This window comes from Lagenorhynchus albirostris, chromosome 19 (genome assembly GCF_949774975.1).
Source record: "Lagenorhynchus albirostris chromosome 19, mLagAlb1.1, whole genome shotgun sequence".
Classification (NCBI taxonomy): domain Eukaryota; kingdom Metazoa; phylum Chordata; class Mammalia; order Artiodactyla; family Delphinidae; genus Lagenorhynchus; species Lagenorhynchus albirostris.
Window position 1 is genome coordinate 55,383,591 of NC_083113.1, and position 19,082 is coordinate 55,402,672.

At 46.3% G+C, this 19,082-nt stretch overlaps 1 protein-coding gene across 1 annotated transcript in view; it reads left to right on the forward strand.

The window, feature by feature from the left end:
- The window catches only part of CDH13 (cadherin 13), a 1,013,115-nt gene that overhangs the window by 774,471 nt on the left and 219,562 nt on the right, over positions 1 to 19,082 (forward strand). Inside the window, exon 7 of the mRNA XM_060130816.1 lies at positions 5,493 to 5,671. Coding sequence (XP_059986799.1) covers positions 5,493 to 5,671 — 179 coding nt within the window. The remainder of the gene's footprint in view (positions 1 to 5,492; positions 5,672 to 19,082) is intronic.

Sequence of the window (19,082 nt, forward strand, 5' to 3'; positions counted from 1 at the left end):
TGACACGGAAATAAACACGAAGGAGTGGGTTATGCTGTGCCGGATCTGTGGCCATGTTCTCTTTTAAAAGTAACCTCTGAGGCACATCCTTGAGACAGTTTAGTCGCAGAGACAGATGTTTGGGTGGGGCTAGAATGCCCTACCTCCTCTCATGAGTTGGATGCTTTCTGATGACGTGACATTTTGTCACATCTAAGGAGCTCACTTAGTGATGCCTGCCATCTCTGATCATATCGGTTTTTATGTTTTGCATCCCCCTGGAAAGCATACAGTTGCTTCGACTGTGCTATCGAAGTGTATTCACTGCCAAATACAGACGTGAATGTCCGTGTTCATGTCTCAATATATTATTCACTTATAGGAATATCATTTTTTAAAAAAGGAGTCTGACACTTTTGATCATGTGAAGGAAATGTTTGGGGATGAAGACAAAGAAATGTCAAGAACAGTAGAATTTTGTCAGCTGTGGCACAGAGCAAGCTGTCTTTTGGAGTCTCCCACTCTTGAGGCTGGCTGACCTTACCTGGAGATTGAAAACAGCCCCTGACCTTCAGAGCTGCACTCCACTTCTCAAGGGTGTGACTATGCCTGAAATCACAAGGAAGCGGAACTTCAAACACCGGCTTCAAGGCCATGACACCAGGCGGCACATGTCTTTAATCAGAGAAACACAGCCAAGAGGAAGGGGCTACTGGCCAAGACAAAACTCTCCTAATTGTTTATCAGCCTATCACATTGGCAGCCATGTCCTTCGACAAAAGAAAATGACGGCCTGACTTGGGGCTTTCAACTAGCAGCCTGTAATTCTTTTGCTTTGGAGGGACCACTGCTAGTTCATCCAGCTCTGGGAGTGACAGAGTGATTATCATTTATGTTGACACATGGGAGAATATTGTGATGGGGAAGAAGACAGAAGTGTACTACATGGAGGACCCACACGTGTGTCTATCGTATAATTATCATTTCTCTGCCTTCAGGAAGCACACATAAGCACAAGATAAGCCGCTGGGCTGATGGAAATAAATGAGCCCTTCTTCTCAGAGTCCAGCATGTGGGCGTGGGCAAGGTTAGGCATAGGGGCCATCCATAGGCCGTGGAACTGCTGTCCTGGTGCCTACATGCTGAACATTAGCCCTGGACTTGGAATTGGTGTATGTCTGCTAAACCCAGGTCCAACAAGGACCTCTAGCGGGGGAAAAGAGCTCAGAGGTAGTGGGGGAGCATGCCTGGTTATGAAAAATGTCCAGGCACTGCTGTCCAATCTTCTCACTAATGAGTTATCCATGACTTCCGGTCACTGTGGAATAAGGCAAAGCTATGGTGAGTTGCAAGAATGCAATTCTACCCAAAGAACATTGACAGAGGACCTATTGAGTGATAGCTACCAAGCTTATAAATATGAATAGAACACAGTCTGTGTCCCCCAAGGGCAAAATTTAGGACCATGTGACCCATCACATAAAGAAGTTCTTAAAATGAAGAGGTTCCATCAACAGAGAAGTTTAGGAAATGCTACAGATGCTGTTTTCTCTTGGAGATCCACAATATGCATTTGCTTCTTAAGGATGCTAGGAAGTTCTCCAAGAGGGAAACCTGCTGAACTGTGCTTTCTGCATATTTCCCAAATGTGTTTCTCTGATGAACCCATGGAACCAGGGTCCCTTGGAAACAATTTAGGAAATGGTGATTTAGGAGGCTTACCCCGCCATTGCAGAATCTGGAAGTATGAAAATCATGATCCAGGGCTTCCCTGGTGGCGCAGTGGTTGAGAGTCCGCCTGCCGATGCAGGGGACGCGGGTTCGTGCCCCAGTCCGGGAAGATCCCACATGCCGCAGGGCGGCTGGGCCCGTGAGCCATGGCCGCTGAGTCTGCGCATCCGGAGCCTGTGCTCCGCAACGGGAGAGGCCACAACAGTGAGAGGCCCATGTACCGCAAAAAAAAAAAAAACAAAAAAAGAAAATCATGATCCAGCCCCCAGAGGAGGAGTAGGACGAGAACAGGGTGTCGGGCCCATCAGATATACCAGGACTCGGGATAGAGCCTTGATCCTAGAGGAGTACTAGAGTACCGTATGGAGAAGCAGTGGCGGCTCCAGAATGTGTGTGTGAGTGTCTGTGTGTGTGTGTGTGTGTGTGTGAGTGTGTGTGTGTGTGTGTGTGCGCGTGTACGCGTGCGTGCATGCACACGCATGTGTATGTGTTATCATAGATTTGTGATCTCCACAGTAGAAACCCAAATCTATAAACTAAGACTGTGGACAAGGCGGGAGGGAGAAGGTAAGGCAGGGCAACTCTGAGATGATGGGCACCGGGGCTTCTGCCATAGCAGGTGCCGGTTTCTATGGACAACTTACTTCTGAGCTCCTTCGTCTGAGGTCATTGCCTGCACCGCCATGATAGGCTCAGAACTCAGGACAGAACGGTGATAAAAGGCATCCTCCTCAGAACTCTAACGTACCAGGCACGGCACCAAGTTATTTAATGTATTGTCCCATCAAGTCCTTACAGTGACCATAGAGAAAAGTGTTACTAATGTCCTAACGTTATGAGGGGGCATATGGGGAAACTGAGGTTCAAGGAGGGTTGATTAACTTGCTCAAGTTCACACAGTTAGTTAAGACCTGAACCTAGATGTTACCCCAAGGTCGTTTCCTTCAATGCTGCAAACCTATTTAGATGACTTCAGCAATGCTCATTGTCTACAGAAGTGGGCCTCAGAATTAAATCCAGGTGTGTATTCACAGCAGGGTAAAGACAAAGGCAGGGCTTAAGACCAAGTTCACTTGCTCCCTAACAATTCATTAAAACAAAAAACATCTTCTGTGTAACCTTGGGAGTATTCCAGGATAACTTTTTATCATCCCATATTATCAAATCTGCAAAAAATAATACCAAAAAAGACATTATCAATGAATGTCCTGGTGGAAACTAAAAATTCATCACCCTGAGAGGTCTTTTTTTCCTTCCTACGAAGCCATGACAATCACAAACCATGATGGCTTCATTTTTTTATACATTCTTGCCTGTTCGTTTCTGACTTCAATTAAAGGCATATTAAATAGGGCACAAATTCCATCACTCAAGCATTCGTTAGACACTAACAAAGTGCAGGGCACCAGGTCACAGGTCCTTAGCTGAGGACTGTTTCCTGTAGGGCATCCGTGGTGTGGAGGCCTCCTTCCAGGTCTTTGCCCACATGGAGCTCACTTAGCGTGGCCCGGGGTGAGATGTGGGCCTGGAAGTCGCCTTTCATTTCTGACAGAGACCCCCAAGTGGGCCTGTTTTCCTAGACCAGGAAGGCAAACGAGTGTACCCTTGACACTAACGCTGACAGACTGGCAGTGGCTTCCTGGACCACTGGGCAGAGAAAGAACCCTGATTGCACAGTGCAGCTCAGTGAGCAGCAGCACAGGAACCAGATGGCTTGCTGACATTGTCCGAAGGCAGGGGACAAGGCAGTGGGCTGCATGTGCCGAGGATCTATTCCGACACTGTCCCTGAAGCCTGCCCTGGTGCAGTTTCACAAAGAAACAAAGAAGGGCAAAGACACAACACAGAGCAGAAGATGTGTCTGGATGCATCTGGTTTAATGGCAACATTGGTGAAATTAAGTGAGACTATTTCACAGATTGATGAGATGAGCTGAGACTATTTAACAGATAGATCTTACTTTAGGATGGTCAGATCCGTTTGCCTGATCATTCGGACCTAATGGCTGATAATCTGATTCTGATTATGGGAAAAAATAAACGGGCTTTGATGGCTTGGGAAGCACTGTTATAAAAGGGAAAGGAATACCGGGATGGTGACTGAACTAGATGAACTCTATGTTTCCTTTAAGCGTGAATATTTTCTGTATATGAGTATTCCTGCTGGGGACGATAGGTCTGCTGGTTCCATCTCTTACCCATTAGCTCACATGTTGTGGGCTCAGAGGATTCAGAATCAGAAGATGGGGCCCTACATTCACAGAAGAGTAAACCACGGTGAAAAATCAGAGTTGGGCACGTCACCCTGAGCCAAATCTGGTGGCTCTCGGTTGTCAAGACCAGCAGGTAAATGCGCCAGCTTCCACGCTAGACCGTGCTGCCAGCGGTGCTCATAATTATGATCCCTTTCAATTAAATTTTAATCACAAAATACTGCATGCTCCTTGTAAAAATGATCAAACCGTTACAGATCGGCCACCATCTTCCCTCGTCCCTGCATCACCATTAATCCCAGTGCCCTCTCTCCTTTCCCAGGTTTAACCACCAAAGCCAGTGTGCAGTTCACCCTTATAGACCTTCTTCTATCCATTTATGGACATAAACTGTACCTGAAAAATATATGCATAAAGTTTGTGGAATTTTCTGTTTGCAAGTAGGTTCGTAAAAATGATGTTATACTATGGATAACATTTTCCAACTTGATATCATTCAGTTTTGGAGAGCCTTCTGTGTTAGAGCACATTATCTGTACAACCTTTTCTAAGTGCTGCAGAGTATTTCACAGTGTAGGGATAACATCATTTTAGCAATTCCTCTGTTGTTGAATGGTTAGGTTCTTTCCAAATGTTTCTCGGATCCTCCGTAAACATCCCCGCCAAAACCCCTTGTCGACACGTGCAAGTGTTTCTTGAGGGTAAATGCCAAGAGAGTGAATGCATTTTTTTTTTGTACTAGTTGCTATCCAGTTGTCTTCCAAAGCGCCTAATGCCAGTCGCCCTTCATATCAGCTGTGTGTGAGCGAGCCCTGTGTCCGACACCCTTCTCAACCTTGTTACAATGAAATAGTCCCCGTCACTCTCGTCTTTATACCATCTTCGTCTCTAAAGTGTCAGCATTGCGGCTGCGCACAGAGCATGCTCAAGTAACATCCACGCCCATTCCCTGTAACCGGAATTAACTGCAGTACCTTTCCCTTTGAGGCGCCCCTCCTTCCCCTCGCTTACACCTACTCACCCACCTGCACCGGCAACCTTTCCTGAGCCCGTGGTTAGATGAGGCTGTTCTCATCCGTATTCACATCACCCTCTCTCAATGCGCTGTGAATGCTTTATTATTTTCAAACGCTCTCTCTCCTGCTTAGCGCCGACCTGCCGGACCCCAGGGAATGTGACTTTTTGGCACCCCTTTTTCCCGGACACCCAGCCCAGGGCCCCCCACGTGGTAGGCATTCAATAAGAGATTTTAAAGTGAAGGCCATTGTCACAGAGCCACATCCACAATGAAATGAAAGCCCGTGGAAATAAACAGCGTATCAGGAGAAGGAAAAATTAAGCTGTCAATCTGCTGAACAGGAAAGATTTCTTTATTTCAGGTCTTTTAACGTGATGGAGGAGAGAGGGAGGGCGGAAGGAAAGCTAAAACCTAACGGAGCCAGGGAAGGGTTTTGCTTTTTTAATTTGGAAAGTGATTGACGCATCACTCCACTGCCATTGCCCAGGTGCGGGGAGGGGCTCTGCCCATCGCTGTCCCCCAAGTGACCATCCGCTGCTCCTGCCCCCTCAGGAACCACAGTGATGCGGATGACAGCCTTTGACGCGGACGACCCGGCCACGGATAATGCCCTCCTGCGGTATAATATCCGTCAGCAGACGCCTGACAGGCCCTCTCCCAACATGTTCTACATCGATCCTGAGAAAGGAGACATTGTCACCGTCGTGTCACCTGCACTGCTGGACCGGGAGGTGAGCTGCAAAGCACACAACTTCTTTTTCATGAGAATTGAACATGGCTTTCACATGAGGGAAGATGTGCGGCTTCCGTCAGCGGCACTTTATGTAGCAGCGGAAATGAGATATTTACACATGGTTGGATTGGGGAGAATCTGTCAAGGGTGATGGGATGTTACGTGACCCCAGAAAACACACACTGGAAAAGCCATGTCCTTTGCGTTTATTTGCATTCATTCAACTCGATGCCTGTTTCCTCACTGACCACTTACTCTTTTTTTTTTTTTTTAATTTTTATTGGAGTATAGTTGATTTAGTTTCAGGTGCACAGCAAAGTGAATCAGTCATACATGTACATGTTTCCACTCTTTTTCAGATTCCTTTCCCATATAGGTCATTGCAGAGTACTGAGTAGAGTTCCCTGTGCTGTACAGCAGGTCCTTATTAGTTATCTATTTTATATATAGTGGTGTGTATGTGTCACTCCCAATCTCCCAATGTATCCCTCCCCCCTGCCCTTACCCCCTGGGAACCGTACATCACCGACCACTTACTCTTGAGGCCCCAGCGACTGTGGGCTCTGCCTGCCTCACCTGTCTGCCAGGAGGGTGGGGGAGGGAGGGGGGAAGGAAAGGGGAGGGAAGTGACTGTCCCAGATCACTGACACCCTCCTCCTTGTCACAGAGTCAGGTAGCTTTGACTTACTTCTTTCTCAAACCTTCTGCTGCCTGTGCCAGTGTTCCCGCCCGGGCCTTTCTCTCCCCTCAGTCTCTGCTCTTGTCCTGCAAGGCGATCTCTATGGAACCTCACCCATCTTCCAGGTCACGTGTCACAGACAGGTGCCCCGTGGACCTCAGTCAGTCCACATGCCTGCTCTTTGGTTTGGCCCAGGGTGTTTTAAAGTTTCATATTAGTCGCCATATCCAAATATTTTGATTTCATATTTTTTTAAATTCCCATTTCCAGCCTTTCTGAAAATCAGAAATTCTGGAAATCGGGGTCCCAGTGTGGACATGTGGACGATGGGTCGGACCACTTGTGACAGTCAGGTGGAGCTGGTAGCAGCTGTCGCACTTAGGGGGGCATGTGTTCCTGGCCCACTTACATCCCCCTACGTTTGTCTGGTGGCCCTGGCCTATTTCCCAAGTCCCAGGGCTACCCTGTCATCCCCCACAGGCTACCTTCCAGAGGAGAGCCTCTTGGCCCTTCACACAGCATGTCAACCCACTTGAGGATTCTCTGCCTCCATCACCCCCCCAGATCTGCCCCCATCCTGGGATCCCTTGTTCCCAGCAGGGCATCGTTCCATGGACGTACCCCCTGGCAGTCACCCTTGACCTTCTGCAAGCACCATCTGCCGCAGGACGAGCGCTGGGTTTCCCTCACAGTCCTGTGCATTTTCCCCTCTGTGTCTTTGATTTAAAAACTCCTTGGGTGAGAAATGCCTTCTCCCCTCCTTTCTGTTTTCCTCGCTGTAGCTCTTCACAAGCTTCTGGGTTAGATGCGCCCCATCTAGGAAGCGGTGCTCCACCGCTGAGTCTTCCACAGCCTTCTTCCTCCTCCACTCTGACTGCTCTGAGCTGCAGCCCTCACATGGCATTTGTCACATGCTCCTTTACACTGTCATCTGTCTCTTTAAAGAATATCCCCTTCTGTCAGACTTCCCTGGCGGTCCAGCGGTTAAGACTTTCCCTTCCAATGCAGGGGATGCAGGTTCGAACCCTGGTCACAGAACTAAGATCCCACGTGCCGTGTGCCCCGCCCCCCGCAAAAAAAAAAAAAAAAACACAAGAATATCCCCTTCCTCTTGGTCTAGACCTGATGCAGTAACCGCTAGTCACATGTGGTTATTTAAATTTTAATTCACATCCTTGAAATTAAAATGTAAAAATCAATTTCTTGGTCAGACCAGCCACATCTCAACTGCTCAGGAGCCCTGTGTGGCTAGTGGCCACCATACTGGCCGAGACAGAGACTGTCACCACCATCACAGAAAGTGCTAGTGGGCACCGCTGGCCTAGACAGTAAATTTCTTGAAAACAGATGTGATCGTCTGCATGTTTGTTTGCCCACTACCTACCACAATTTCAGCGCTCCTAATTATAGGTTTCTTGGCATATTGGCAAGAATGAATTGGAGATGACACTAAGATTTTACATGTGAAAAGTGGGAAACAGTAGCTGGAAATGGGGAATTATTGGAAAGAGAGGAAGAGATTGAAATTTGCATTGAAACTCTGATTGTCACTTGGAAAATGTAATCGTTTCTCGTTAAAAATAGGAAGCAGAAAAAAGAACATTTTAAGTCCATTTCCTCCATTTTGTCTCTCATTCTCTTTCCAAACCTCCCTATTTTTATGACTGCCTGACTGACGTATTATCTTCTTCAGAGGCAAGTAAGAACTTTCCATTTCTCCCTTTATTCCCCTCCCAGCACGCATGTGCGAGAACACACACACGCACACACACCAGCTTTCCCATAACCTCTAGTTCTCCTGAAGGCACTTGCAAATTCTTCCTACAAGAGAAAGGTGATTTCTCCATCTCAGCTTCTCTTTTTACTGGTAGAAAATGCATTGTAAGTCTCTATTTATAAACCAAAATGATAATATAGTAGATCATTCCATTTTTAAGGTTTATTTGGGGGACAAATGTGTCTCAAGTTCATGTTCTTGTCATTTGGGTTTTTGTTAAGTAGCAATAAGTATATTACTATGGGAGTTAAATTAATAAGCCTTTTCAGCTACAATACATAAACAGCTCCATAAAGGAAAAAAAGATCAACGCAGTTTAACCAAAATTGGAAAATCAATGAAAATGAATGAAAAGTGACATGTTTCTGTGAGGGTTTCCAGAGTGCAGTGTTGACCCAGGCAACATGGCTACAATCTGAAGGAAAGAAATGTCCCTGGATTCAGGCAAGCCTTGTCTGTTTACTAGTGCTGTGCTAAGATTCTCTTGGGCAAGTTTGCTGAAAGGGTAAAACGTGACTTCAAGTTGCTTATCTTTAAAGGGCCAGAACTGGCGCGTCAGACTTCCCATGAGTATGTTCCAGTTTGCAGTGTTTTCATCTCACTGTGCCTTTCCCAGGGTTCATGTCCATATGACAAGTTCCCGCAGCGGGATTATGGAATTGTTTGTTACTATTTCTGGAGACCTTCTGAGAAGGCATCCTGTGTTAGGTGTGGTTTCAGAAGTCTACCTCTGGATCATCTGGGCAGAACACTTAAAACAGATTTATGCACCATTCATTTTTAAGAAAATATTCCATTGGGACCCCTACAAACTTTGATATGATTTAAACCATTGTTAAGTGTGGTTACCATGTATTCACTGACAGTAACTCAAATGGCGTGTTTGCGCGTTGAATGGGTGTTAACAAATAGGATGGGACTCCTCCTAGAGCTGAGGGGCCCCTGAGATTTCGCAAATGGTTTGCTCCTGTCTGGCCCCCGCCTTGTGGGAGTGGAGGTTCCGGAAGTTCAAGCGTTGACCTGAGCTCGATTGATGTAAAGTTTTCACTTTGATTTTCCATCTAGTACGTTCCCAAAGAGGACCCTGACAGGACCCCAAGAAGGAGGTGACAGAAGACCTCAGGGAGGTGGGAAGGCACTGTTTCTTTTGAACCTGCCCGTCCACCTTTCCTGCCTGTCACACAGTCACTCTGTACTAAAGCTTGTCATGGAGGACAGGCAAGGACGCCAGTCAGTGCTGTTTAATGCTGCCATTTTGGTCGCTGCCCTTTCTTCTTCCCAGGACGTCCTGAGCGGGGCCAGGGGAGACAGGTGCCTTCACTGCGCTGCCCCTTCCCGCGCTCTGAGGAGGAGAGGACTGTGTCAGTGTGTCCTCCCTGCATGGTCCCAGTCCTTAGCTCAGGAACATCTTTGCTGCAAGGTGAAGGGAAGGAAGGATGTCGGGGAGAGAGAGAGGCAGGCAGCGCGAAACGTATGGCCCCTCTGTGTGCTCAGGCCGCTATCTGGCCGGGTGACCTCCTTTCATTGCCCAGGGTGTCGTTGCAGCCTCTAGACCCGATTGCAGTGCAGAGCCGGGAGCAAGACCGCCCATCTCTCACCCACCCTGGGCAATGGGAACATGCTAGAAGGCAGCTCATCCACTTCATCTTCTGAGGACCCATAACTATAACTGACCCCCTCCTCTCCCTCCTAACTACGATCAGCCTCTGCCTTGGCTCCAATTCTGTGGGCCACCAGCGTTGCCCAGCAGATGCTGTCTGTCCAGTGGGCATCTCCCTGAGATGTTCCGCCTCCACTGAGCCGTGACCTTGGGGAGAACACCAGGCCAGGTGGAAAATGATATGGTCGGTGGAAGGGACAGTGGGTCAGTCCCTGCTTTCCAGTCTGTCCAAGGTTAACTACATTGTGGCTTCCCCCAAAGCGGGTGCATTTGCAGGCGCCGTGATTCAGGAGTCCTCTGGGGCAGCACAGTTGACTGCGGGCCTCCTTCGGATAGTGGACCACCTGGGAATGTGTAGCCTGGAAAAGGGAGGCTCAGAGGGAACAGGAGGGCTGTCTTCCTGTTAAAGGAGGGCTGGTCTTTGGAAAGAGAGAGTGGATTTGTTCTGCTTACTCCCCTAGAGGGGAAGAGTAGCATCAACTAGGACACTGGTTCTCAAACTTTGCTGAGGAGCTTTAGAAACCTCAGTGCTGCAAACAAAGCTGGATCCGTAAAATCAGTCTAGGGGGCGGGGGGGGGGGGGCGGGGCACGGGGGGTAGAACACAGGCATCAGTAGTTGAAAGAAGAACCCAGGTGATTCAGATGTGCTGTGAATTGCATGGTCTTCCTGCCTTTGGAGAGCATGTTTCAGTGTTCCTACTGACTTAGGAGGTGGGATCTGGGGAAAGAATCCTGGCCCCATCATTTATCTGGCTTTTGACCTAGGTGAGTGTATTCGTCTCCTAGGACTGCTGTTATGAAGTACCACAGCTGGGTGGCTTAAAACAACAGAATTTTATCCTCTCACAGCTCTGAAGGTCAGAAGTCTGAAATCAAGGTGTCAGGGGGGCCAGGCTCCTTTGGAAGGTTCTAGGGGAGAATCCTTCCTTGCCTCTTCTAGCTTCTGGTAGTTGTCAGCAGTTCTTGGCGTTGCTTGTTTTGTAGACACATCACTCCAGTCTCCAGCTCCATCTTCACATGTCCTTCTTCTGGAGCAGTGTATTTTCATGTTGTCTTCCCTCTGTGCATGCCTGTGTCTTCCTATAAGACACCAGTCATACTGGATTAGGACCCGCCCTAAAGACCTCATCGTTGCTCGATTACATCTGCAAAGACCCCGTTTCCAAATAAGGTCACATACACAGGTACTTGGGGTTAGGACTTCAACATATCTTTTGCGGGGCCACACTTCAACCCATAGCAGTGGGTTATTGGACCTCTCTGTGCCTTGGTTTTCACCTATAAAATGGGAATAGCAGCACCTACCTCAAGTGGGTTGTTGGTGAGGATCAGATGTGTCAAAATATGTAAAGTACATTGTCTATTCTAAATAAACACAAGCTATCATCATTATCATTATTGATTTAGTAGTAAATTTTAAGAGTGGTTAGTCAGTTCCCTGTTGTAGGATATAGTCAAACACAGACTGCCCTTTGTAGGACATAACAGAAGGGATTCAGTTAACTAGTAAAGGTTATATCTTTAATGTCTTTTCCAACTTTGAGACTATAGTTCTTAAAGAAAACATTTATTGAATGCCTTTGGTGTGCGATTTGTTCTGTAGGCTGCCGCCTGGGAGTGCCAGTTCCCCACCTGGCCAGCTGTGTAACATTGGGCAAATCATTTACCTTCTCTGAGCCCATTTCCTCATCAGTAATCACTGGTAATGACATCTGCACTACCAACTGTATCGCCTTTTCGAGATGTGCACAACCCCCTCTCCTTCTGCAGATAGCAAAGCGTTGTACAGTCATTACCATTTGTCACACTCCCTATGACTGCTGATAACTCGGGCTCCAGTTCCCATCAGATGCTGCTGAGAGCTTTACGTACTGTTTCTACCCACATGTCACAGACATAAGAAGAGTCTCCCCAGATGGTGCAGGGTATGTTCACTTTATTCTGTGAGTCATGACTCTTCATTTTTGCCAATGCTGGGCTGGGTTTTACTGCAGTTCCTTGGATTCACAGCTGAGTCGTGAGAGCAGCTGCAGTGACCATGTATTGCCCTTGCCTTATCATAAGTTCGATGTTAATAGACATCAAGTTTGACTTGGAAACTTGGTGTACTTTCCATTACGAGCTCTTCTGTTCACTTTTTCTGAAACCATTCCAGAACATACCCTTTCTAAAGAAAGAGATCTTGGATCTCTGTCCCATCTCTGTATTCCCATTGCCAAACATAGTGCCAGGTAAATAAGACACTCGGTAAAGATTTGTTGGATGGATGGACAGATGGATGGATGGATGGATGGATGGATGAAGGGCTGGATGGAGGGGTGGATGGATAAAGAGATGGTTGGAGGGGGAGGGATGGAAGAAGGGATGGACAGAGGGATGGGTGGATAGATGGATGAACAGATAGATGGAGGGACGGATAAAGACATGAATGGAGGGATGGATGGCTTATGTTCCTTCAGTTTGTATCTATGAGTACATAGTTAACAGACTGTCTCAGAACTTACTGCAAGATCCACATCCTAGCATGGGTATATAAACAAAAGAAATGATTTTATTTTAGTTGAGAGCTTACTCTTGCCCTCGTGTAATCATCCAGCAATCTAATTTATTCACCTTATACGTACCCTGTGTGAGGAACTGCACTAGGCTCTAAGAATACCTTGGTGAACAGGGTGGTCACAAGGATCTGGGCCTCTTGCTTAAATGGGGAAATGTTTGGACAAAATAAGGACCATATCCTACTAAACGAAATCGGGTTCATTGGGGGCACTGTTTTATTCTTTTGTATAACCATACTCAGCCCCTCATTCTGATAGCTCTGTCTATGTTTTTAAACTATGTCTGGCTGCACTACAAAGTAAAATCAGATAGAGGTCCCTAACATTTGATAAATGGTTTATTTAGTCGATCATCTTGGCTGCTAGACTGAAATTCATCAGCTGAAATCTGCCAGCTTTTCTGAACATAGCCAGAGCAATTTGCAACTAATCAAAGTAGCTAATGGTCAGTTTGGAGGGTTTGTTTTCTTTTTCTTGCTTGCTTTTTTCTTGCAAATGCAAACAGTCTCCAAATGAGGCCCTTAAAATGCAGTGTTAACATTTCCATTGTAAAAGTATCATTAGTCTTTTTAAGGAGTTTGAGCTGAGCACTTTTCTTTGTTTGAATTCTCCTTTATCTTTTTTTTTTAACATCTTTATTGGAGTGTAATTGTTTTACAATGTTGTGGTGGGAATCATATACTAGGCATCGTGGCCTCTGCCAATATTGCTAGGATCACAGGCAACATATTTAAACTGTCAGGAAAGAATGTTTTTAAGGGTGTATTAAGGTAAATCTTGTCAAAACTTCCCCACTTGAAATGATAAGCATTCTCATTGCTTCAAGCCACATGGCCATGGCAGTGGCTTTCCTTGTCAGGTACATGTGCTGCTTACCTTTCCTTTCATCGGTTCCAGCAGGCAGCTTAATAGATATAGTGTGGTGTGTGTTTCTGTGTTTTTAAGACAGCCATGGGAAATGAAATTTTTTTTGACCTTTGCAAAGAACAGCTGTAGAAATGACTGTTGAAATTCAATGAACAGCATCTCTATTTATGGACCTCAAAAGTAGGAACCAAGATTAAATTCCTTTAGATATTTGCTCCCCTGTGTCTTATAAACTGTTTTGCAGACTTCTTTTACTCCATGGAAGACTCCTTGGGTTCTAATTCTTGTGTTCTGTCTCCTTGAGCTCTGGATTTCTGGGATGGGGAAGGATGGAAAACTCCATTCTTACCTCTTCTTGGTGTTCGATTATCTAATACACGGGGTAGTGTATGTTGTACTTCCACTGGACATCTATGGTGTGAACAATTACAGCATCGATTTTTTCAGCCAGGCATTAAGTCAGGGCCATAACCCTCATAGGGCCACCATAGGACCACCATAGGACCACCTACCCATTTTCCACAGGGGCAGCCAAGTTCCCGAGGGCTGACGTGACCTTCCTGATTCACATGCTGGAAATCCATGTGAGAATTGGACTTGACCCCCAAACTTCTGCTTTGTCTACTCCCCGCAGGCTGCTGAGAGAATAGCACAGACCATATTGAGGGGAAAATCTGGATGCCTGAAGGACAACCTTATAGTTTATAAAACTTCTTCAGGAATTTCTTCGTTCTTTGCTCTGAGCCTCTTCACACGTTTGAAAAGTTTTACTCGGTTTCCCTCAGTTCTCCAATTAGAAAGGCCGTGGGGTGTAACGGCTCAGAACACAGGCCTGGGAATTTTAGAGCCCTGAGGAGGAATCCTGGCTCTGTATCTTGTTAACTGTGTGACCTTGGACAAGTCACTTCACCTCTCTGAGCTTCAGTTTCTTCACCTCTAAAATGGTGCTTATAACGTGACCTATAGGGTAGACAGAATATGCCCCTCAAGACGTCCTCATCCTAATCCCCAGAGCCTGTGGGTATGTTAGGTTATAGGGGAAAAGGAACTTCACAGATGTGATTAAGTTAAGAATACTGAGATGCAGAGATTATCCTGGGTTTTCTATTTGGACCTGATATAATCACAAGTGTCCCTATAGGGGGGGAAGTAGGAAGGTCAGAGTCAGAGAGAGAAAGAGAGATTTAAAGATGCTGTGCTACTGGCTTTGAAGATAGAGGAAGGGGTCACCATCCAAGAGATGTAGGCAGCTTCCAGAAACCGGAATAGACAAGGAAACAAGTTCAGAGAACTTCCAGAAGGAACGCAGCCCTGCCAACACCTTGATGTTACCCGGTGAGACCCACTTTGGATTTCTGATCTCCAGAACTATAAGATAATAAACCCATTTTGTCTTCAAGTCACTAAGTTATGCAAGATGTTACAGCAGCCATAGGAAACTGATACAACCTGCTTTGCATGGTTTGGAAGAGCGAAGGTGATAACATGTGAAGTACATCAGCTTTGGCACATAGAAAGCTCTCAACCAATAGTAGCCATTGTTACCAGTAATAAAATAATGATGAGACTTGAGGATGACCAGATGTGTTCTATCCAGGGGTGAAGTCTGCTTGGCCAGACCGTTATCAGGCCTATCAGTTAATAGCTCGGGGCCTGTCTGGAAGGTTGAGTGTCTGCCATCCAACCCAAGCAGCCCACTTGAGTCAGTGCAAGGAAATACCAGTGTTGCCTGCAGGAGGTGGCTTCCATTAGCTCTCACTAAGGGCACAGGAGAACCTGTTGCTTCTGCTTTACTTCTGTGCCTTACAGAGTCTGCACCGGAGTGTGGATTTTGCATCCTCTGGAGAGCTGTAATCACAGGTGCTGGATATATGTTATGAGACCAGCCACATCCTCATTAATTAGGCAAAGGGTAGAAGGTGAGGGCTTTCTTCATTCAGGCAAATGCTATAGTGTTGGGGTGCTAGGAGTCCATGAACAATGCCCTTCCTTCTTTCTCCTCCCAAATTAGAACCCCCCAAGGAACAAGACACAGGACAACTGGAGACCAAGCCGTAGGCTCAGTTACCAATGAAAGTGATCGACAAGGAGAGCCATGAGTCTGTGGCCAAGGAAACTTGCTGATACTTTATGCTTGAATTAGAGACTTGGCCCCCCTGAGTCACAGGCAGAGTGGGACAACCAGAGGCTACACCCACCTGCGTGGAGCCCACCCGAGGAATCCTCTCCCAGGCAGAGAGGCAAAGCCTGGGGCAGAGAGAGATGGCGGGGAGGAAGAAAGAGAGATACAGAGGGAGAGCCAGCTGGGGAGATGCCACTCTCACAGCCCAGTATCTCCATCCACTTCCCTGGGGTGGAGTGAGGGCAGGAGGATGCAGCAGGACAGCCTTGGCCCATAAGCTACCTTTGTGCAAGATAGGAAGAGGGACCTGTTCCTCTCAATGGACGCAGGGCATGGCGGGGGGGGGGCCCAGAGTGTCCACCAGCTCAAGTCCTTCCACAGAGAAACCAGAGGATGGAAAAATGAAGCATGGCCCTTGGTTCTTCTCTTCCAAGGGCTCTCTGGGCGGGAGGATTTTAGAGGGGTTTCTTGAACCCAGCACAGAGCAGATTTCCTGTTAAAGAGACAGAAAAGGGTGGACACCATCAAAAAGCACTCAGCATACCGAATGTCCCCACAGGCAGAGGGGGACAGTGAAGGCTTTGCTGGCCACTTCTTTTTCTGTGCAGGGTAGAAAATGGAGCGGGACGTTTATGACCTGGACTCGGCGTTTTCCGCTCTGGCAAGATGGGAGCCAGCCCTGGAGCTGGGTCCACCCTGAGTAACTGGCTGGTGTGGCTTCGGGCCAGATATAACAGCTTCATCCTCTCCACCAGACACCCAGCCAGAGCTCAGTACGACAGCAGCTGGTGTTAGAGCAGATAACGAGATTACCTGGCCTCCCAGGGTGACCAGCGCAGCCGCTTCAAAGAATGTCCTTCTTAAATAACATTTGTTTATAGTGGTTTTTTTAAAATAGGGAATATATTCATACAAGCCAGCAGTTAGTGTCCTGCCAAATAAGGCCCATGGTGACATGTGAATGTAGTTATTATAAAGAAAAATCAGCCTCAAATAAAGCATCAAAATTTCCAACTTTAAAATCTCCCTTCTCTGTAAAAAATCCCTGTAATTTTTCCTAGAGGCAGGGCCCTAATCTGAGGTCTGTGGATAGAATCTAGGAGGGTGCATGAACGTGAATGAGAAAATACTTCATATTTATTTTCATTAACTACTAGCTACAATTTGTACCTTTTTCCTTTGGGAGCGTAGGTAAACCAGTACAGTGCTGGCTGTTTCGGCAACTCTTGATAACCAAAGTCACAGATATTTTCATATCCCATCACAGTGGATGGAGATATATCCAAAAAATTTCCCCTGCAATTTTTCTTTACTTCTTTGAAATTAATGTAATAATTAGATTTAACACTCAATCTTGTTACTGATGAGTTGATAAAGAAGCACATGTACCATCAAGTTATTTTCCTTATATTTTGATAACTGTGTTTAAATATAATTGTCTTCCTTTGTTATCCTATGCATTTATTTTATGTGTTTAAAAACATATTCTGAGAAGGTGTCCACAAGCTTCATAAGGACCCTGAAGGTGTCCATGGCACAAAATGTCTAAGACTCCAGCTTGGAGGAACTGAGTGGAAGCTACATCTCCCTTGTTTAACGCTCCCTCTTCCCTCTGGGAGAGCCCACGTGTGTTGGGTTCATTCTCCTGCCCTCCATCTCACTAAACAGAGACATTCTTGATGGCCACTCTGTGCCCTCCTTGTGACTGGCTGTCACAGAGCTCAAGCATAATGGGTCCCTAGGGATGCTTTGTTAAGTGACCTATCAGTGATTCTCTGAATTGATAGAAAAGGAAACTTATCAGATTGTAAATTTTAAACCTTGGGCTTGTGTGGCCCCCAAATGAATCCATTGATTCAGTCCAACAGTTGGTTCTAGGGAAGGAATAACATCCTGGATGTTAGTTTGGCGTGGTACTTTGCTTGGTTGGCAGATCTTGTAGCCAAGGAGAGAGGTAGCCGTGGTCTACACAGTTAAAAGTGAAATATAGCTTTAAGTTCACATGCCCACTCTGAAGGCTATCAGTGGCTTTCTGGAGTGCTGTGTTGGGAAGGATTCTGAGTCACATTTGGTTTCTCCAGTAGTTGATTAGTAATGTCTTCCCTGAGAGAGGAAGGTAGGAGTGGGGACGCTCTTGCCATGTCATTTGTCATCTGTGACGTGGACGGATAGAAGAGGAAAACATGGGATTATTGAATCTTTGATCGAGGTGGTCAGTGTTTATTGAGTTCCTCTCCTCTCCAGCAAACTCTCCAGCATACTGGCATGACAGAAATAAATAAGTCATAGATACAGACTTTGAGATGCTCGGCCAAATTCGTGTCTCAAATACAACGAGAGTTATGATACAGTACCTACCTGCTTACTGCTACAGCACAGGGCCATGCCAAGAGCAAGGAAGAAGGAATTCTATGACCGCTTGAAGAAGATGAGAGCTATCCTGCTGGATAGCTCCCAGTATTCACCTCCCCCAGTATTCAAATTTTGATCATCCAAACAACATCTTCCAGACTACTGCCTTCTACATTCAGAAGCAGCACGATGATTCTCTGTCTGAGCATGGGTGCCCAGAGGATCTGACAACAACAGTGCCTCCAGAAAAGAGAAATACTACTTCAGCGAGATGATAGTATCTAGAAAAATGCCGTCTGTACCAGGGACCTGCTTGGCTGTTGGCCCTACTTGGTTCTAAATAACAGATCAAGGGAAAACCTTTAGCCACCAGCCTTCCATTTATCAATCTTATGGGTTTGTCTGTAGTGGAGGGGGGCCAGGATGTAGAGACATGGCGGGGAAGGGAAAGAAGAAAGGAGAGGGTGAGCATAGTCACCCAACTGCGGCACCATCTCTGTCTTCGCCTCTTACTCTCATGCAAAGAGGAGAAAACATGATTCCCTGATCCCAACCTCTGACCTTAGACTTGAACTTAGTTGTCCCTGTCTCTGGGGAAATTTAAGTCAAATACATTTGAAGCCAATGGTATTTTCAAAGCAGTCTTCATTAGAAAGACTAAGTCCTTTAAAGGGGTTTAGAAGCAGTATTAACTAGTTCATACTCTTAATCCCATTCTTAACAGTAGAATAGTGATATTTGGTGGCTTCTTTGGAAGGGAATTAGAGAACAAAAAAAAAATAAAAAAGTTTTTCCAAAGACAACTGGAATGCTTAACTGAGCTAGACTGTTGGTATCTAAAGCCACCCTGCCTCTTGGCATAGCTCTCTGAATTGCCTAATCCTGTTTAATGGTGCATGCTCAAACATCCTTGTTTTTAAATAAAAATTGACCAAGAGTCTTATCACTTAATTTAAAAATAACTTTTGCTTAGTAAATGTAGAGTCTTCTGAATCAGAGCAATAATTTCCTTCTAGTGTCCCTGGTTCAACAACTTACTCACTGGGGCTCTGAAGGGGAGAGTGAGGAGATGGAATGGAAAATTGGGGATAAACCGTGCATCCCCCACCCCTGCTAATGCAATATGGTGGTGGCATCGACCCTCTGACTCTTGGGTTAGATAACGTGGCAGTGCCCTACGCTCACCACTCCCAATGGGCTGTCATCCCTGCAGCTGTCAGCCTGGAGACTTCCTCTTCCCATGGGAGTGTGCTCAGTCTTCTGGGGGAGTTCATGCTCAAGGAGCAGCCATCAACCCTTGAGAGACAAGAGTTATGGATGATAAATATCCCCTCCTCACCCTTTGAGTAGGACAGCTCTGAGACGTGTTCTACCCAGTCTCCTGATAACCCCG